Source organism: Heterocephalus glaber, unplaced genomic scaffold (assembly GCF_053883595.1).
Source record: "Heterocephalus glaber isolate CG9 unplaced genomic scaffold, H.glaber_assembly_v1.0 deba00001454, whole genome shotgun sequence".
NCBI lineage: Eukaryota > Metazoa > Chordata > Mammalia > Rodentia > Bathyergidae > Heterocephalus > Heterocephalus glaber.
The window spans coordinates 12,700,084-12,713,661 of NW_028258303.1; the positions used below are offsets into that span (position 1 = coordinate 12,700,084).

The window sequence follows — 13,578 nt, forward strand, 5'->3', positions numbered from 1 at the left end:
GAAGGGGACTGGAGCTCAGTGGCAGAGCTCTTATGTGTGAGGCTCTAGGTTCAATTCCCAATGCACACACATACACAACAGACTCCCCCCCAAAAAAAACAAAACCCTGTAGTAAATGCCCAACTCATGTTTCATAAATAAACGGCATGTGGGGCTGGGAATGTAGCTTAGTGGTAGCACACTTACCAAGCATGTGTGAATCCCTGGGTTCCATCCTCAGTACCACAAAACAACATCAAAACAAAAAACCCACTTGAAAAACTCCTCCCACTTGTCAATTTCATAAATGATTATGTGAACTGACTTTTAAAAAATAAGCATTGATTCTATTTTGTTTTTGAAATGGAGTCTTGCCGTGTTGCCCAGGCTGGACTTGAACTCCTGGGTTCGAGTGATGTCCCACCTTAGCCTCCAGAGTGGCTGGAACTATCGTGCATGCCACCAAGCCTAGATTAAGGCCTGCGTTTGAAACTCAAAAGTTTAGTGCAAAGCGAAGACTTTGTGAGAAACTCTGTAAATACAGAAGATTGTAGAAACTGTGAGAACAGTGAATAACAGCAAAACTTTAGCATTCTTCTTTTTTAATATTGCTTTCACATTAAAACAGTTATGAGAAGGACATGACATAATTGACATAGCAAGCTTTCTTGGCTTCTTTTTTCCTGTAAAAAACTGATCATTTCCCAGGTTTCACTTTATTGCATTTGCTGATGAATCCAGAAGCGGGGATTCTATCCCACAAGCAGCACCTTGAGTACAGCCTGTCTGTTGTTTCCCTCACGGTGCCAACTTTTCTCTCTACTCTTGCTCAGGAACTAATGTTGGATCTGATGGAGGAGCCCTAGTGTGCGGAGCTCCGGAAGGCATGCTGGTGGGGACCAGGGGACCCCATGTTCCTGTCTTCAGAGCTCACCATGCAGGGCAGGGGGAGTAAATGGGGGCAGGAGAGATACAGGTGGAAAGGACTTTGCTGGAAGGTGGCATGGGAACCATGGCAGAACATTACAGTGGTATAAATACAACAACTTATACAGGTGGCATGTTATAGTTTATGTATTATTCTTTTTCCCAGTTTGGGGATAGGACCCAGGGGTTCCACTGGGCTGCATCCTCAGCCCCTCACCTCTTTTAAATTTTGAGCCAGGGTCTCACAAATTGCCAAGCTAGGCTGGAACTCATCTTTCTCCTGCCTCAGCCTCCTGAGTCCCTGGGATCACACACATACACCACTGCATCTGGCTTATGTATTATTTTATTCATTTGACTCTCTGAAAATTGGGGAAAGAGGGCTTACTTTTTGTTTATAGATTTACTTATTCATGCAGTGCTGGGTATTGAACTCAGGGTCTCATGCATGCAGGGAAAGTACTACACCCCTGAGCTACATCCTCAGTCCCAGGGATTACTTCTTAAAGGACAGAATGCAGGGACAAGGGAATGGGGTGAGTATTGAAGTGCCTTGAAATCGTTGGAGGAGACAAAACTTGAACCTGACCTCAAAGTAAGGGTCGTAATTACTCTTAGCTTTACTAAATGCTTACTAGATGCCAGGTACTGTCCCCCCCCCATTAAGTTTATTGGTACATTTGAGGTATAAAATACTTACATTCATCATTGGGATCTTGTACCCCTACATGACGTATCTTGGTTCTTATTTTTTTCCCCTTCCCCTGCCCTCCCTTCACCCCCTCCACCCTTCCCTATCTGCAAAGACTTTGTTTCCATTTTTTTCCTTTTCTCATATTTTTTCTTTTCCCTTCTTTCCTTTCCCCTACCCCTCCCACTTCCCCTGCTCCTTTAGACCTTTTCTTCCTGTTACACAATATCAATTATACATTTTTAAAATTACAATATCAAGATCTAGGAGATATTACCACAGATTTTACAGAATTTAAAAGGATACAGAAAGCATATTACAAAAATCTATTTTGAGGGCCAGGGATTTAGCTCAGTGGTTTTGCCACCTGCTACACAAGCACAAAGACCCGAGTTTAATCCCCAGTACCAAAAAAAAAAAAAAAAAAAATCTGAAACTAACTCTGAAGGAAATAAAAAATTTGAATAGCACCTATTAAAGAAAGTATATTCCTAGCTTGAAAACCTGCCTATATGACAACAACAGGGTCATATACATTTTAACTGATAAATTATATCAAACATTAAAAGCAGAAAAAAGAAGGAACACTTCTCCCCTCATTTTAGGAAATCAACATTGTGCTAATCCTAAAACTGGATAAAGATAATAGAAGAAAAAAGTATGAACATAGATAGAAATTTGTTTAACAAAACAAACTATTAGAAGTCAGATCTGGCAGTATGTAGAAAATGGTTTTGTTATAGGGATGGCAGTGTTGGTTCAGCATTGGAAGATCCACCCCCAAAAGTCATCATTTTAACAGAAGAAAGGAAAAAGCCATATGATCCTGTCAGTAGTTGGAGAAAAAGTATTGGACTAAATTCTACAGCTGTTCATGGTAAAAGCTATCAGGAGACTAGAAGTAGAACAGAACCTTCTCAACAGATGAAAGACACGTACTCCATACTTCCAGCAAAAACGCCTTATATGAATGGAGAAGATACAATGCTTTCTCCCTAAGGTGGGGAACAAGGGCAGATATGCCTACTCTTCATCTGTCCATGAAAGTTTGAAACATAGGCCCAAACCAAACTAGTCTGGCAATAAAATGACACAATTAGAATATGATTGGTGCCAGGTACTGTTAAACCACTTCACTTGTACAACTCATTTGATCCTCACAATGTATTGGTAAGTACATTTTATAGAAGCAGAAACTGAGGCACAGCAAGATTAATCTGCTCAAAGCCGCACAGCTACACAGTAAGCAAGAGGGCCATGCAGCGTGACTCCAGAGCGCTCACTACTGACCATTACGTGTCTTGCAGGTCTTGCTGGTAGCTAGTGGTGGTGATGGTGATGGTAGTGATGGTGGTGGTGGTGATGGTGATGGTGGTGGTGGAGGCCCGGGTAAAGGAAAGCAGAGTCGCCGAGGTGAACGCCTGAAGTACTCAGCGTGTGAGGGTGGCCACGAATTTGCAGAAGATTGCCTGGGAAGCAGGCCTGGATGAAAATGGGCAGAAAGCAGGAGAAAACCACCTCTCCCCAGGATGCTTGCATCCACCCAGTTACATTTACACTGTAAATATTATATAGCAAGTAACTGAGGTGTTTAGGAGATTTTATGAATGGCAGTGTCTTCATGATATGTAACGTATGAAAACGATGGCTGTCACTTTGGAGGTTTTACAAAGAGCCAGGAACTGCTTGTTGCACTTCTTTGGGCTGCTGTCCTCACTGCTGCGGCAGCTCTGCGGGCGGAGGGCTCCTTAATCCCACTTAATGGAGGAGCAGCCTGGGGCTCAGGAAGGGTAAATACCATCCTCTTGCTTTGTGTATCTGTGTGACTTCCCCAACTCTTAACCGCCTTACTGTGATGCCTCTCTGTCTACTGCCAAAGAGACTTTTGAGCAGGTATGTAAAGTGTGCTGTCATTTTTGTGAAAAGGAAAAAGAAAAAGAAATTCATTAATGAGCTACAACCAGTTGTTAACTTTCAGAGAGTAAAATGGATGAAGCAGGGGTAACACTCTGTTCCCTTTTGGCCTTATGAACTTTGTGTATTATTCCCATCCTTGGTAAGAAATTTATATATATATATTTTTTTTTCTAAGAAATTAGAATATTACTTTTAGCTTAAATTACTTTGATTGTTAAAAGGGAAGCAACAGCCAAATTTACAAATTTAGACTATTTTAATATGTTCTAAAATATATATTTTTTGATCTGTTTCATATATTTTAAGATCTGTTGAAGATTTTTGAACATGTGGCAGCTCTGGAGAGTAATTTTGGAAAAGAGAATATACATGGTGTGATCAAACAATACAGTGAATGTTTAAATTTTTTAAAAACTTGCATGTTATAGTAAGAGACACATTACCAGTAATTCCCTTCACAATATTCCCCCTTGCTTCCAATGCAGTTCCCCATTATCCTTGCCACTTTCTAAACTTCTTTCTGGAAGTCCTTTTTTGTGAGTGTCTTTACTTACACTCTCATAGCTGCCCTGATGTCCTGAATCCATTCAAAACATTTCCCTTTCATGGTCATTTTGACTTTGGGGAAGAGCCAGAAGGTGCATGGTGCCAGATCCAGTGAATAAGGTGGATGAGGATACATAGTAATTTTTCACTAGCCTGCCTTTCTGTTGGATGGCACTTGGCAGCAGCATTCACTGTATTTTAAATCACAACTTGTTTTTTAAAATTTTTATTTTTATTAGTACATGTTTATAGTACATGTTGGTATACGTACATAACACATCTTAATTTTTTTACATTTAATTACACCTTGTAAAGATCATGAAAGTGAACTTCAAGAACTGCTTCAGAAAGTGCGATGATAGTATAAGTTTGTTTGAAGCGAAGGGAGTTATTTTGAGTGGGATTAATGGCAATGTGTATTTTACTGTAATAAATGTCCTTTTAAAAATTTAAACATTTACTGTATATTTTGATCACTCAGGCCAGGGATTTAGCTCAGAAGATCTATTTTGATCACTCCTTGTAGGTCAGGTTTTGTTTACTCTTTTTTGGTTGTTTTTATTTGCTCCATTTCTTCCCTTTCATCATTGTTGACATCCCATGGGGAGCCATGGGCATATGGCTGCTGAGTTAGCAGTGTTTTCCTCTATTTGTTTCCAAAGCACATGGTTAATTACCATGCTACTTCACTCACTTGTTATATTTCTTGTTTGCTTCCCTTCTTCCTCCTGTCACTATATGCACCAGAAGAACAAGGGTTTTTTTTCCTTCTGTTTTGTCCACTATTAGAGCCCAAGCAGTAGAACAGTTTCTGGAGTAATGCAGATGTTTCATATCTTTGTTGAATGAATTATAATTTTAATACAGACTTTCAAAAAAATCTGTAGCTTCTTTTTTCACATCTTTTTTATTAGTGCATATTAGTTATGCAGATTAATGGATTTCATTTTGGCAAATTTGTACTTGCACATAACTTACTGTCTTAGTTACTTTCTCAGTGCTGGGGTAAAATACCTGACAACCACAAGTTAAAGGTGGAAAGGTTTACTTTAGCTCACAGTTTGGAGAGGTTTCAGTCCATAGTTGGCTGGCTCCAAGGCAGAGCAGCATGGCAGAGGAGAAACAGTCTATGGCATAACAGGCAACAAGCAGCTAGCAATAAACCTTCCTTTCCCTTTTTATTCAGTATAAGCCTATTGGTTGGTGCCATTCACACCCAGGGTGGGCCTCCCCATTATCCACAACAAGAACCAATCAGTGGACTAATCCAGTTATCACACCCATAATCCAGTATCACACACCCATGATCCAGCCACCTCTGAAAAGCTCCACCTATGAGTGCATGAGGCTTTGGGGGAACATCTAGATATAAACCATTACACATACTTTGATCATTTTTGAAAGCAGTTTTAGGCTCACAGTAAAATTAAGCAGAAGACACAGAGATGTGCCTCCTTCCCTACCTATACAAGCCTCCCCTACCATCGACATCCCTTCCCAGAGTGGTACATTTGCTATAAAGGCAACATGGATAGGTCATTATCACCCAAAGTCTATAGTTTACATTAGGGTTCACTCAGCATTGTACGATCTGTAGATTTTGACAGATGAACAAATGACATGTGCCCAATTTACCCACCATATAGTATCATGTACAATAGATACATTTACTTAAAAATCCTCTGTACTCTACTTACTCATTCCGTCCATTTTCCTTCACCTCTTATAAATGTGGATCTTTTGTCTCCATAGTTTTATGTCACACACAATGTCATAGGGTACTTTTTATTTAGGAAAAGGCATCTAATGTTCTTTTAATGGTTGAGTAGCTCATTTCTTTTTAGTGCTGAATAATAGCCCACATCTATATCATTTTACTTCTCCAGTGAATTATATTTTTAAACCAAAAGGTGAGATAAACAGAACTCAACTTCTAAATTAATAATAGAGTTGCTCCAAGTAGACTTCAGGAACTGGAGAATAAATGGTGGTGAAGTGGCCCCTGGATGGAAGCTGCATCCATTTGCCCATTCATCTAGTGTGCCCAGGTGCCTGTTTTGGGCATCTGGGTGCTGGTTACTAGCAGCTATGGGAGACAGGATCCCAACCCTACCTTCTCCCTTGCCCTCTGGCAGGGTGCAAGGGGTGTGACCACAGCCTGTCTGGCAGGCTCTGCAGGAGTCCAGGCAGGGCTCAGGACAGCCAGCCGAGTGACCCCAGGCAAGGTGGAAGCTCATTTGTGGTTCTCTCTACACAGATTGAAGAAGGGGGCAAGGCCGACTTGGTGAGCTCCAAACTGCGAGCTGGGGACGAGGTTGTACACATCAACGAGGTGGCACTGAGCAGCTCCCGGAGGGAGGCCGTCTCCCTGGTGAAAGGATCCTATAAGACGCTCAGGCTGGTGGTGCGCAGGTAGGTGTTCCGCCTCCATGCTGCTCCTCTGGTCACTTCACTTGCCTTTCTGCCCTGTCTAACCTGGGGGAAAGAGTGCAGGGTTGGCAGCTTAACTTCAGACATGCATGTGGTGGTGGTGGGGTGTCCTGTGCCTTTTCTTCTTTCTCTTCTTTGTGCCCACTTGTTTCATGTGAGGAAGAAATGGGGTGAGAAGACATGGCAGACACTGTATGCCCATCTTTGGAAGCACTCCTTTTCCTAGAAGGCATTGGCTTGTCACAGAGTGGCCTCAGATTACCTCCCAACCTTCTGGGTGATGGGAAGTGACACTCATCCCAAATGTGGTCAGCAGAGGCATTGGTGGTATAGTGGTTAGGACAGCTGCCTTCCAAATGTGGTCAGCTCTAAGACACTGTGTCTCCTTGGACTAGAGAAGTGATTGCTATAGAGATTTAGGTGCTATTCTATTAGCCATTGCTAATCCACAGAGTTCAAAACAGGCGGATTCCTCTTTTATCTTCTGGTTTCAATGGTGGTAACTCCTCTGTTGGCAAAAGCTTGGTTGTGATGGGTTTTAACGTCTTAAAGTAACAAGTGTTGCACTCCTCTGAACCAGTCCTTGGTGGAAGAGATTCTGTATGGAAAAGGGAATGGAATCAACCTTTTTGTACATTTTTATTATTACAAAGCAAGCACTGTCTAAAGACTTTCACATATGTTAATTCATGTGATCTACACAAGAACCCCTGGAGATAGCTGTCACTAGCTCCACTGTCCCTGAGAGGTTAAGTAAGTTGTTGCAGGGAGCAGAGATGTTAAATGGAAAAGTAGGACAGTCCAGATTACCTGGTCCTGCTCCATTGTGCCACTGAGTGTCACTGCCTTGACCTACTAAGCCCCTGGCCCACACATTTTGGCTATTTCTGCATCAATCAGGTTTCATCTGCCTCACATGGCAACTGATGTTACGGCATTTGGGGATGTTCTGGTTGACTGGAACCTTATGAGCTATCGATTGTGCCCCATTTTCTTTTTTTTTTCATTAAGTTTATCAGTACATTTTCGGTGTACATTATGATGACATTTATCATTGGGAATTTGTACCTTTACATGTTATATCTTGGTTCTAATTTTTCCCTATTCCCCTGCCATCCCTTCACCCCCTTCATCTCTCCCTATTTACAAAGACTTTGTTTCTATTTTTTCCTTTTCTCGTATTTTTTCCTTTCCTTTCTTTCCTTTCCCCTACTCCTCCCACTTCTTCCTCCCCTTTAGACCTTTTCTTTCTGTTTCACATTATCTATTATACATTTTGATTATTTACATTTTCAGTTTCTCACACCAGAGAAACTATTCGGTATGTACATGTCTGTTCTATTTTTTCACTTAAGAGTATGGTCTCAGGGCCAGGGATTTAGCTCAGTGGTTTCACTGCCTGGTGCACAAGTGCAAGGACCTGACTTCAATCCCTGGTACCAAAAAAAAAAAAAGGGCCGGGGATTTAGTTCAGTGGTTTTGCCGCCTGCTGCGCAACCACAAGGACCTGAGTTCGAGCCCTGTTACCAAAAAAAAAAAAAAAAAAAGAGTATGGCCTCAATGTGCATCCATTTAGCTATAAATGATTCTAGTTTCTCATTCTTTATGGCTGAGTAGTACTCCATTTTATTAAAAAAAAATCTTTATCCAGTCTCCAGTTGATGGACACTTGGGCTGTTTCCAAGTTTTAGCTATTACAAATTGTGCCACGATAAACATGGGTGCACATATATCGCTGTGGTATGATTTTTTAAAATTCTTTTGGGAAGATACCCAGCAGGGGAATAGCTGGGTCAAATGGGGCCTCTAATCCTAGTTCTTTGAGATATCTCCATATTGATTGCCACAGTGGTTGCACCAGTCTACACTCCCACCAGCAGTGGAGCAGGGTTTCTCTTTCCCCACAGCCCCACCAGCATTTGTTATTGGTTGACTTTTTGATAGCAGCCATTCTTTCTGGAGTGAGATGGAATCCCAGTGTTGTTTTCATCTGCATCTCTCGAATGACCAGTGATGTTGAACATTTTTTCATATGCTTATTTGCTGCTTTTACTTCTTTGTCTGAGAAATGTCTGTTCATTTCAGATGGATTGTGCCCAATTTTCAAGCTGTGGAAGGCAAGTGGGTCTCTCCTTACACCACAGATGGTTGCTCATGGCACCCTTCACTGCTGTGTTCATTATGAGCCCTGATTCAGGGAACAGCAACTCCTCCTAACCAAAGAGCCAAAGCCAAGGGTGTGATCCACTACATCCCCAGGCTGTGGCTATTCTCTCCTCAGTGTGCTTGTCTTGTCTTGTCCTGCTTCTCTGGCTGTCAGTGGTGTAGAGGCTCCGTGCAAAGTCTCCAGAGTCAGATCAGCCCGGGGTCTGCATTTCGGGGCTACAGTCTCCCAGCTGTGGCCCCTGGGACAATTCCTTAACCTCACTGAATATTCAGTTTCTTCATCTTTAAGTGAGGATTAAAATACTTTATGCCAAGATAAGGAAACAACCTAAGTATCCATCAAATAATGAGTAGGTAAAGTAAATGTGTATGGTATATATGTATACATAGATATGTATACATAATATAGAATATTATGTATTGTAGAACTATATACAAGAGATAGTATGTGTACATATATCATTATTTAACATGCATATATACATATACTAATATACTATGTACACTATTGTATATAATATGTGGCATATAATATATTGAATATTTGTATTATATACTAGTACTGTATTGTATATACATTGTATATACTCACATACCAGAATACTGTTACCCATGAAAGGGAAGGAGATTATACCATCTGACAACATGGATGAAATAGAAGAACATTATGTTGAAGCACAAAAGACAAATCCTCTAATCAGTCATATTTGAAAGTGGGAGTGGAATGCATGGTTGCCAGGGGATGGGCATGGGAGAAATGGAGACAGGCTGGTCAAAGGATATAAACTGTTAGTTGTGAGTAAGTTCTAGGGGTCAAATGCATAGTCTAGTGACTACAGTTGATAATACTGTTAATAATACTGTGTTATATACTTGGAACCTTCTTTGAGAGTAGATCTTCAGTGTCTACAAATACACACAGACAAGTGTAACTGTGTGGTGATTAATTTGATTATGGTAATCATTACACGATATATACATATATCAAGTCCTGCCATTATCCATTCTGAATATACACAATTTAAGGGGAGGAGTTGCAAGCATCAAGTCTAGGGTCTGGCATATGCTAAATGCACCTTCTACCTCTGAGCTCAGATACTGTCTCACTGGCTCTGGACAATGGTTATTTGTCACTTATGCTTCAATAAGGGTTGGGGAAAGGGCTAGGGATTTAGCTCAGTGGCACTGCGCCTGCCTTGCAAGCACAAGGTCCTGAGTTTGGTCCCTGGTACTGGAAAAATAAAAACAAAACAAAAACAAACAAACAAAAAGATTAGGGGAAAGTCCAACCTCCCTACAAGGTTATTGGACAGATTAAATGTAATACTCTATACCAGGCACATCCAACCTGTGGCCTGCAGTCTATGGCAACATGTGACTGTGGACAGCTAGCAATGTGGCCCCACAAAATGGTATACTTTTAACATTACGATGTCATTTTTAGCAAAGTTTTCGTGACTCATTTTCATAGTGCTCTCACACAGACTGTGCAAGTGACAACGGAACTCCTTGCTGAGACCAGAGAGGTACAGGGCTAACTCTGGCTCCTGCACCCATCACATGCAGGCTGTGTGATTGAAACCCACATTTCATGCACATGTGTGACTTGGAGAGCAAATGCAGTTATTCCCAGTGGTAGTATTTCAACCCACCTATGTATGTGTGTGCCTGTAAAGACAAGGATGATTGTTATTAAGCAGATAAACATGTAAGTGATCATTAAACTTGGGCTTGCTTGTGATTTTATAAAATAATTTACCAAGTTGAAATACATTTTAAAAAGGAAATTTTGTTCCCTATATATATTAACTATATTATATATTTTATATATGGCCCAAGACAGTTCCTCTTCACTCAATGCAGCCCAGGAAAGCCAGAAGGTTGGGCGCCAATGCTCTCCATAGTAGCAAGAAATCTTCTGGCATTATTTATTTATATTGTTACTGGACAGATATACATATAGGCCTATTCCTCTAGGCCAAGATTTGAGTAAAGCAAGCATTTCAAACATAGGGGCTGAGTTTTCAAACAGATGGGTAGAGAGGCTCAGAACTCTTAGGCCTGTTCCTCGAGTCCAGAAGAGTATTGAGGGTATTGCTTCTAGAGGCAAGGACGGATATTCCTCCCCTCACCTCTCCAGGATCCCAGTAGAAGCCTCTTTGCTTGGGATTTATCTGAGCTGTCACTTGCCTGAGAAGTCTCACCTTTATACTTGGCATACATCAATCATTGTCTGAGCTTTCATTTCCTTCAGTTTAATTGAACTCACCTTGGCACTGGAACCCAGACCCTATTTGAGAGCACTGGCCTTTATCTGTTGAAGCCAGCTGGTGGAATGCATATTCCTGATGTGTCCTGACCATCCTTGATGATGGATTAATTCTGGCAAGGTCCCCTGTTTGCTGCTCTGAAGAGTAGTCATGCTGCTTTCTAGATGGGCTGTGTAGCTGGTGAATGCATGAGATTTGAATTACTTCCTCTAGCAGGCTTCTTGGAAATATGCTCCTGTAGTTGAAATCTGGTTTTGTCATTTGCAAATTATATGAACTTGGACCTCTCTAGACCTCAATTTCTTCATTTTTTAAAATAGAAATAATCCTGCCTCGAAAGAGCATTATAAGGATTTTAATGAATAAAGTGTAAGTGCATAGATGTGCAGTATTTCATCATTATCTGGACTGGTTTAGAGAGAGGCATGTGGTGATATGCAGGAGTATTCCCATGTTACCAGGTGTGTTGGCTGCCTGATTGTCCAAAGTCCACTTTATTCCTGTGGCGAATTCACCACCATTTAAGTGCTACCCAGTTTAGAGGTCATGACTGTCCCAGAACTCATAGAGTTTAGGAGTGTCAGATCACATTATCAAAACTCACAGGAAACTGAAGGTTATAATCCAGAGTGCCAGTGCATTAACTCATCTTGAAAAGGACAAGTGGGAAAACTATCCTGAAAGGACCAAAAATCAGTATCATTGATCTCTACCGGAAAAAGAATGGTCCAATTATGTTCAGAAGTTTGTGTGGTGATCTCAGACTTAGACTGAAGAGAACTGACCCATCGGGGCCAGTGTGTGCCAGCACCCATCTGACTACCAGATGGACTGCCTGTCTTTTAGGGACTTGGCTACCAGATGCTCCTGGGCTCAGGGGCTCCAGGAGTCAAGCCTTTCCCCCCTCTGGACTCCAAGCGATCCTGCTGCATTACTTCTCTGTGAGTCAACAGCAAATCCCCTTTTTGACTGACACATTCTTCCTTTAGATATGCTAATGAGATCGATAAGGTTACTGGGCAGCCTTGCACTCTCTGCTTCTGGTGTGGGAAACATTTTGTCTCTAAGATGCCATTTGAGTTTGTCCTATCTTATCTATTATGTGTTGATTTTTACAGCTGAACTCTCTGAGATTGAGGAAGAGTAACCAGTCTTTAGTTTTCACACATACTTAGTGACAGGGATTGTGAACATGCTTCTAGAGGCATGGATGGACATTCCTCCCCCTACCTCTCTGGGATCCCAGTTTCTATGAGCCTCTTTGCTTGGGATTAATCTGAGCTGTCACTCACCTGAGAAGTCTCACCCTTACACTTGGCACACATCATTGTCTGAGCTTTCATTTCCTTCAGTGTAATTCATGACAGAATGACCTGTGATAGTTCATGTATTAGCCTTTCTTCCTAAGTGAGCTCTATACTTAAAAGATCAGGATGATTCTTGGAAACCAAATGAGGGTGGAAGTCCATTTTCTGGATAAATCAGTTGTATAGCCAAAATTCCTGTATCAGCATCCTGGCTCTACCCACCTCCTTTAAATTTTTTTTGATAGGTGAAGGCAGTACCTCCTGAAGTACTTCAAGCCATCATTAAAATATCAAAAATGGGCTGGGGATTTAGCTCAGTGGTTCTGTTGCCTGCCTCGCAAGGTCCCAAGTTCAATCCCCAGTACCAAAAAACAACAACAACAAATATCAAAAATGCAGATCACAGTACTGATGTTTATATAAGTTTGGGGGATATCTTAGCCAGGGACTAAAAAACGAGAGTAGAATCACCCTCTTAAAAGGCCACAGTGACAAGAGAAATGCAGAGTCTCAAGTGGTTGTGGGTCAAAGATCTTACCAGATCTGCTGGCCCCTAGGGAGAGCGGGGGAAGCACAGGGCCATTGAATCCTGCAGGTTTGGGGACAGAAAAGGGAAGGTCTGCAGCTGCTGGTGGATGCTGGAGAAGAAATGAATGGTAAAGTCAGTGGGGCAGAAAAAAGACTTTCGGAAAGGAAAATAAACATCTGCCAGTTGGAGAAAAACCTTGGTGGAATGTAGGGACAATACAAAGGATGTTAATTAGGAAAGCAGACACAGACGTCCAAATAAGAGCCAATACTCCAAATTCTCTCTGAAATCCACAGAGACTTTATGGGCAGATGTGTTTAAAAGCTTGTCAAGTGACCTTCACAATTGAAACTAGGGACAAAAGAAAGGGTTTCCTGGTTTAACATCACTGGGTTGTACAAGGTGCTTTAGCATAGGGACTGTCATACTGTTGGAAGATAACCTATAACTTAATTTGAAAAATAGGCTGCCTTTCTCCTCCAGAACAGACTGTTTGGGGTTAATGCTGTCTATTCATCTAAAACTTCTTAAAAATGGAGCTAGGGATCAAATCCATTACTCCAAGTGTGCTAGACAAGTACTCTACCACTGAACTACATCTTCGGTTCTAAACATAGATTTTTTTTTTTTTCAGTACTGGGGATTAAACTCAGGATCTTGTGCTTGTAAGGCAGGCGCGGTGCCATTGAGCTAAATCCTCAGCCCTCTAAACACAGATTTTCACCTTGATTTCAGATCATCAGAATGGTATTGTACCCAGTGAATCCTTGATCTCAATTCTGTTCTTTCTCCTACTTCCCTTGGCAGATCCAACGG

The 13,578-nt window shown here is 41.4% G+C and overlaps 1 protein-coding gene across 3 annotated transcripts in view; it reads left to right on the top strand.

Annotated features, from left to right (window-relative positions):
• Shroom3 (shroom family member 3) overlaps nt 1-13,578 on the top strand; it is a 338,993-nt gene that overhangs the window by 124,465 nt on the left and 200,950 nt on the right. For all 3 annotated transcript variants that reach the window (XM_021261005.2, XM_021261007.2, XM_021261014.2), the window contains exon 2: nt 6,318-6,472. In XM_021261005.2, coding sequence (XP_021116664.2) covers nt 6,318-6,472 — 155 coding nt within the window. The remainder of the gene's footprint in view (nt 1-6,317; nt 6,473-13,578) is intronic.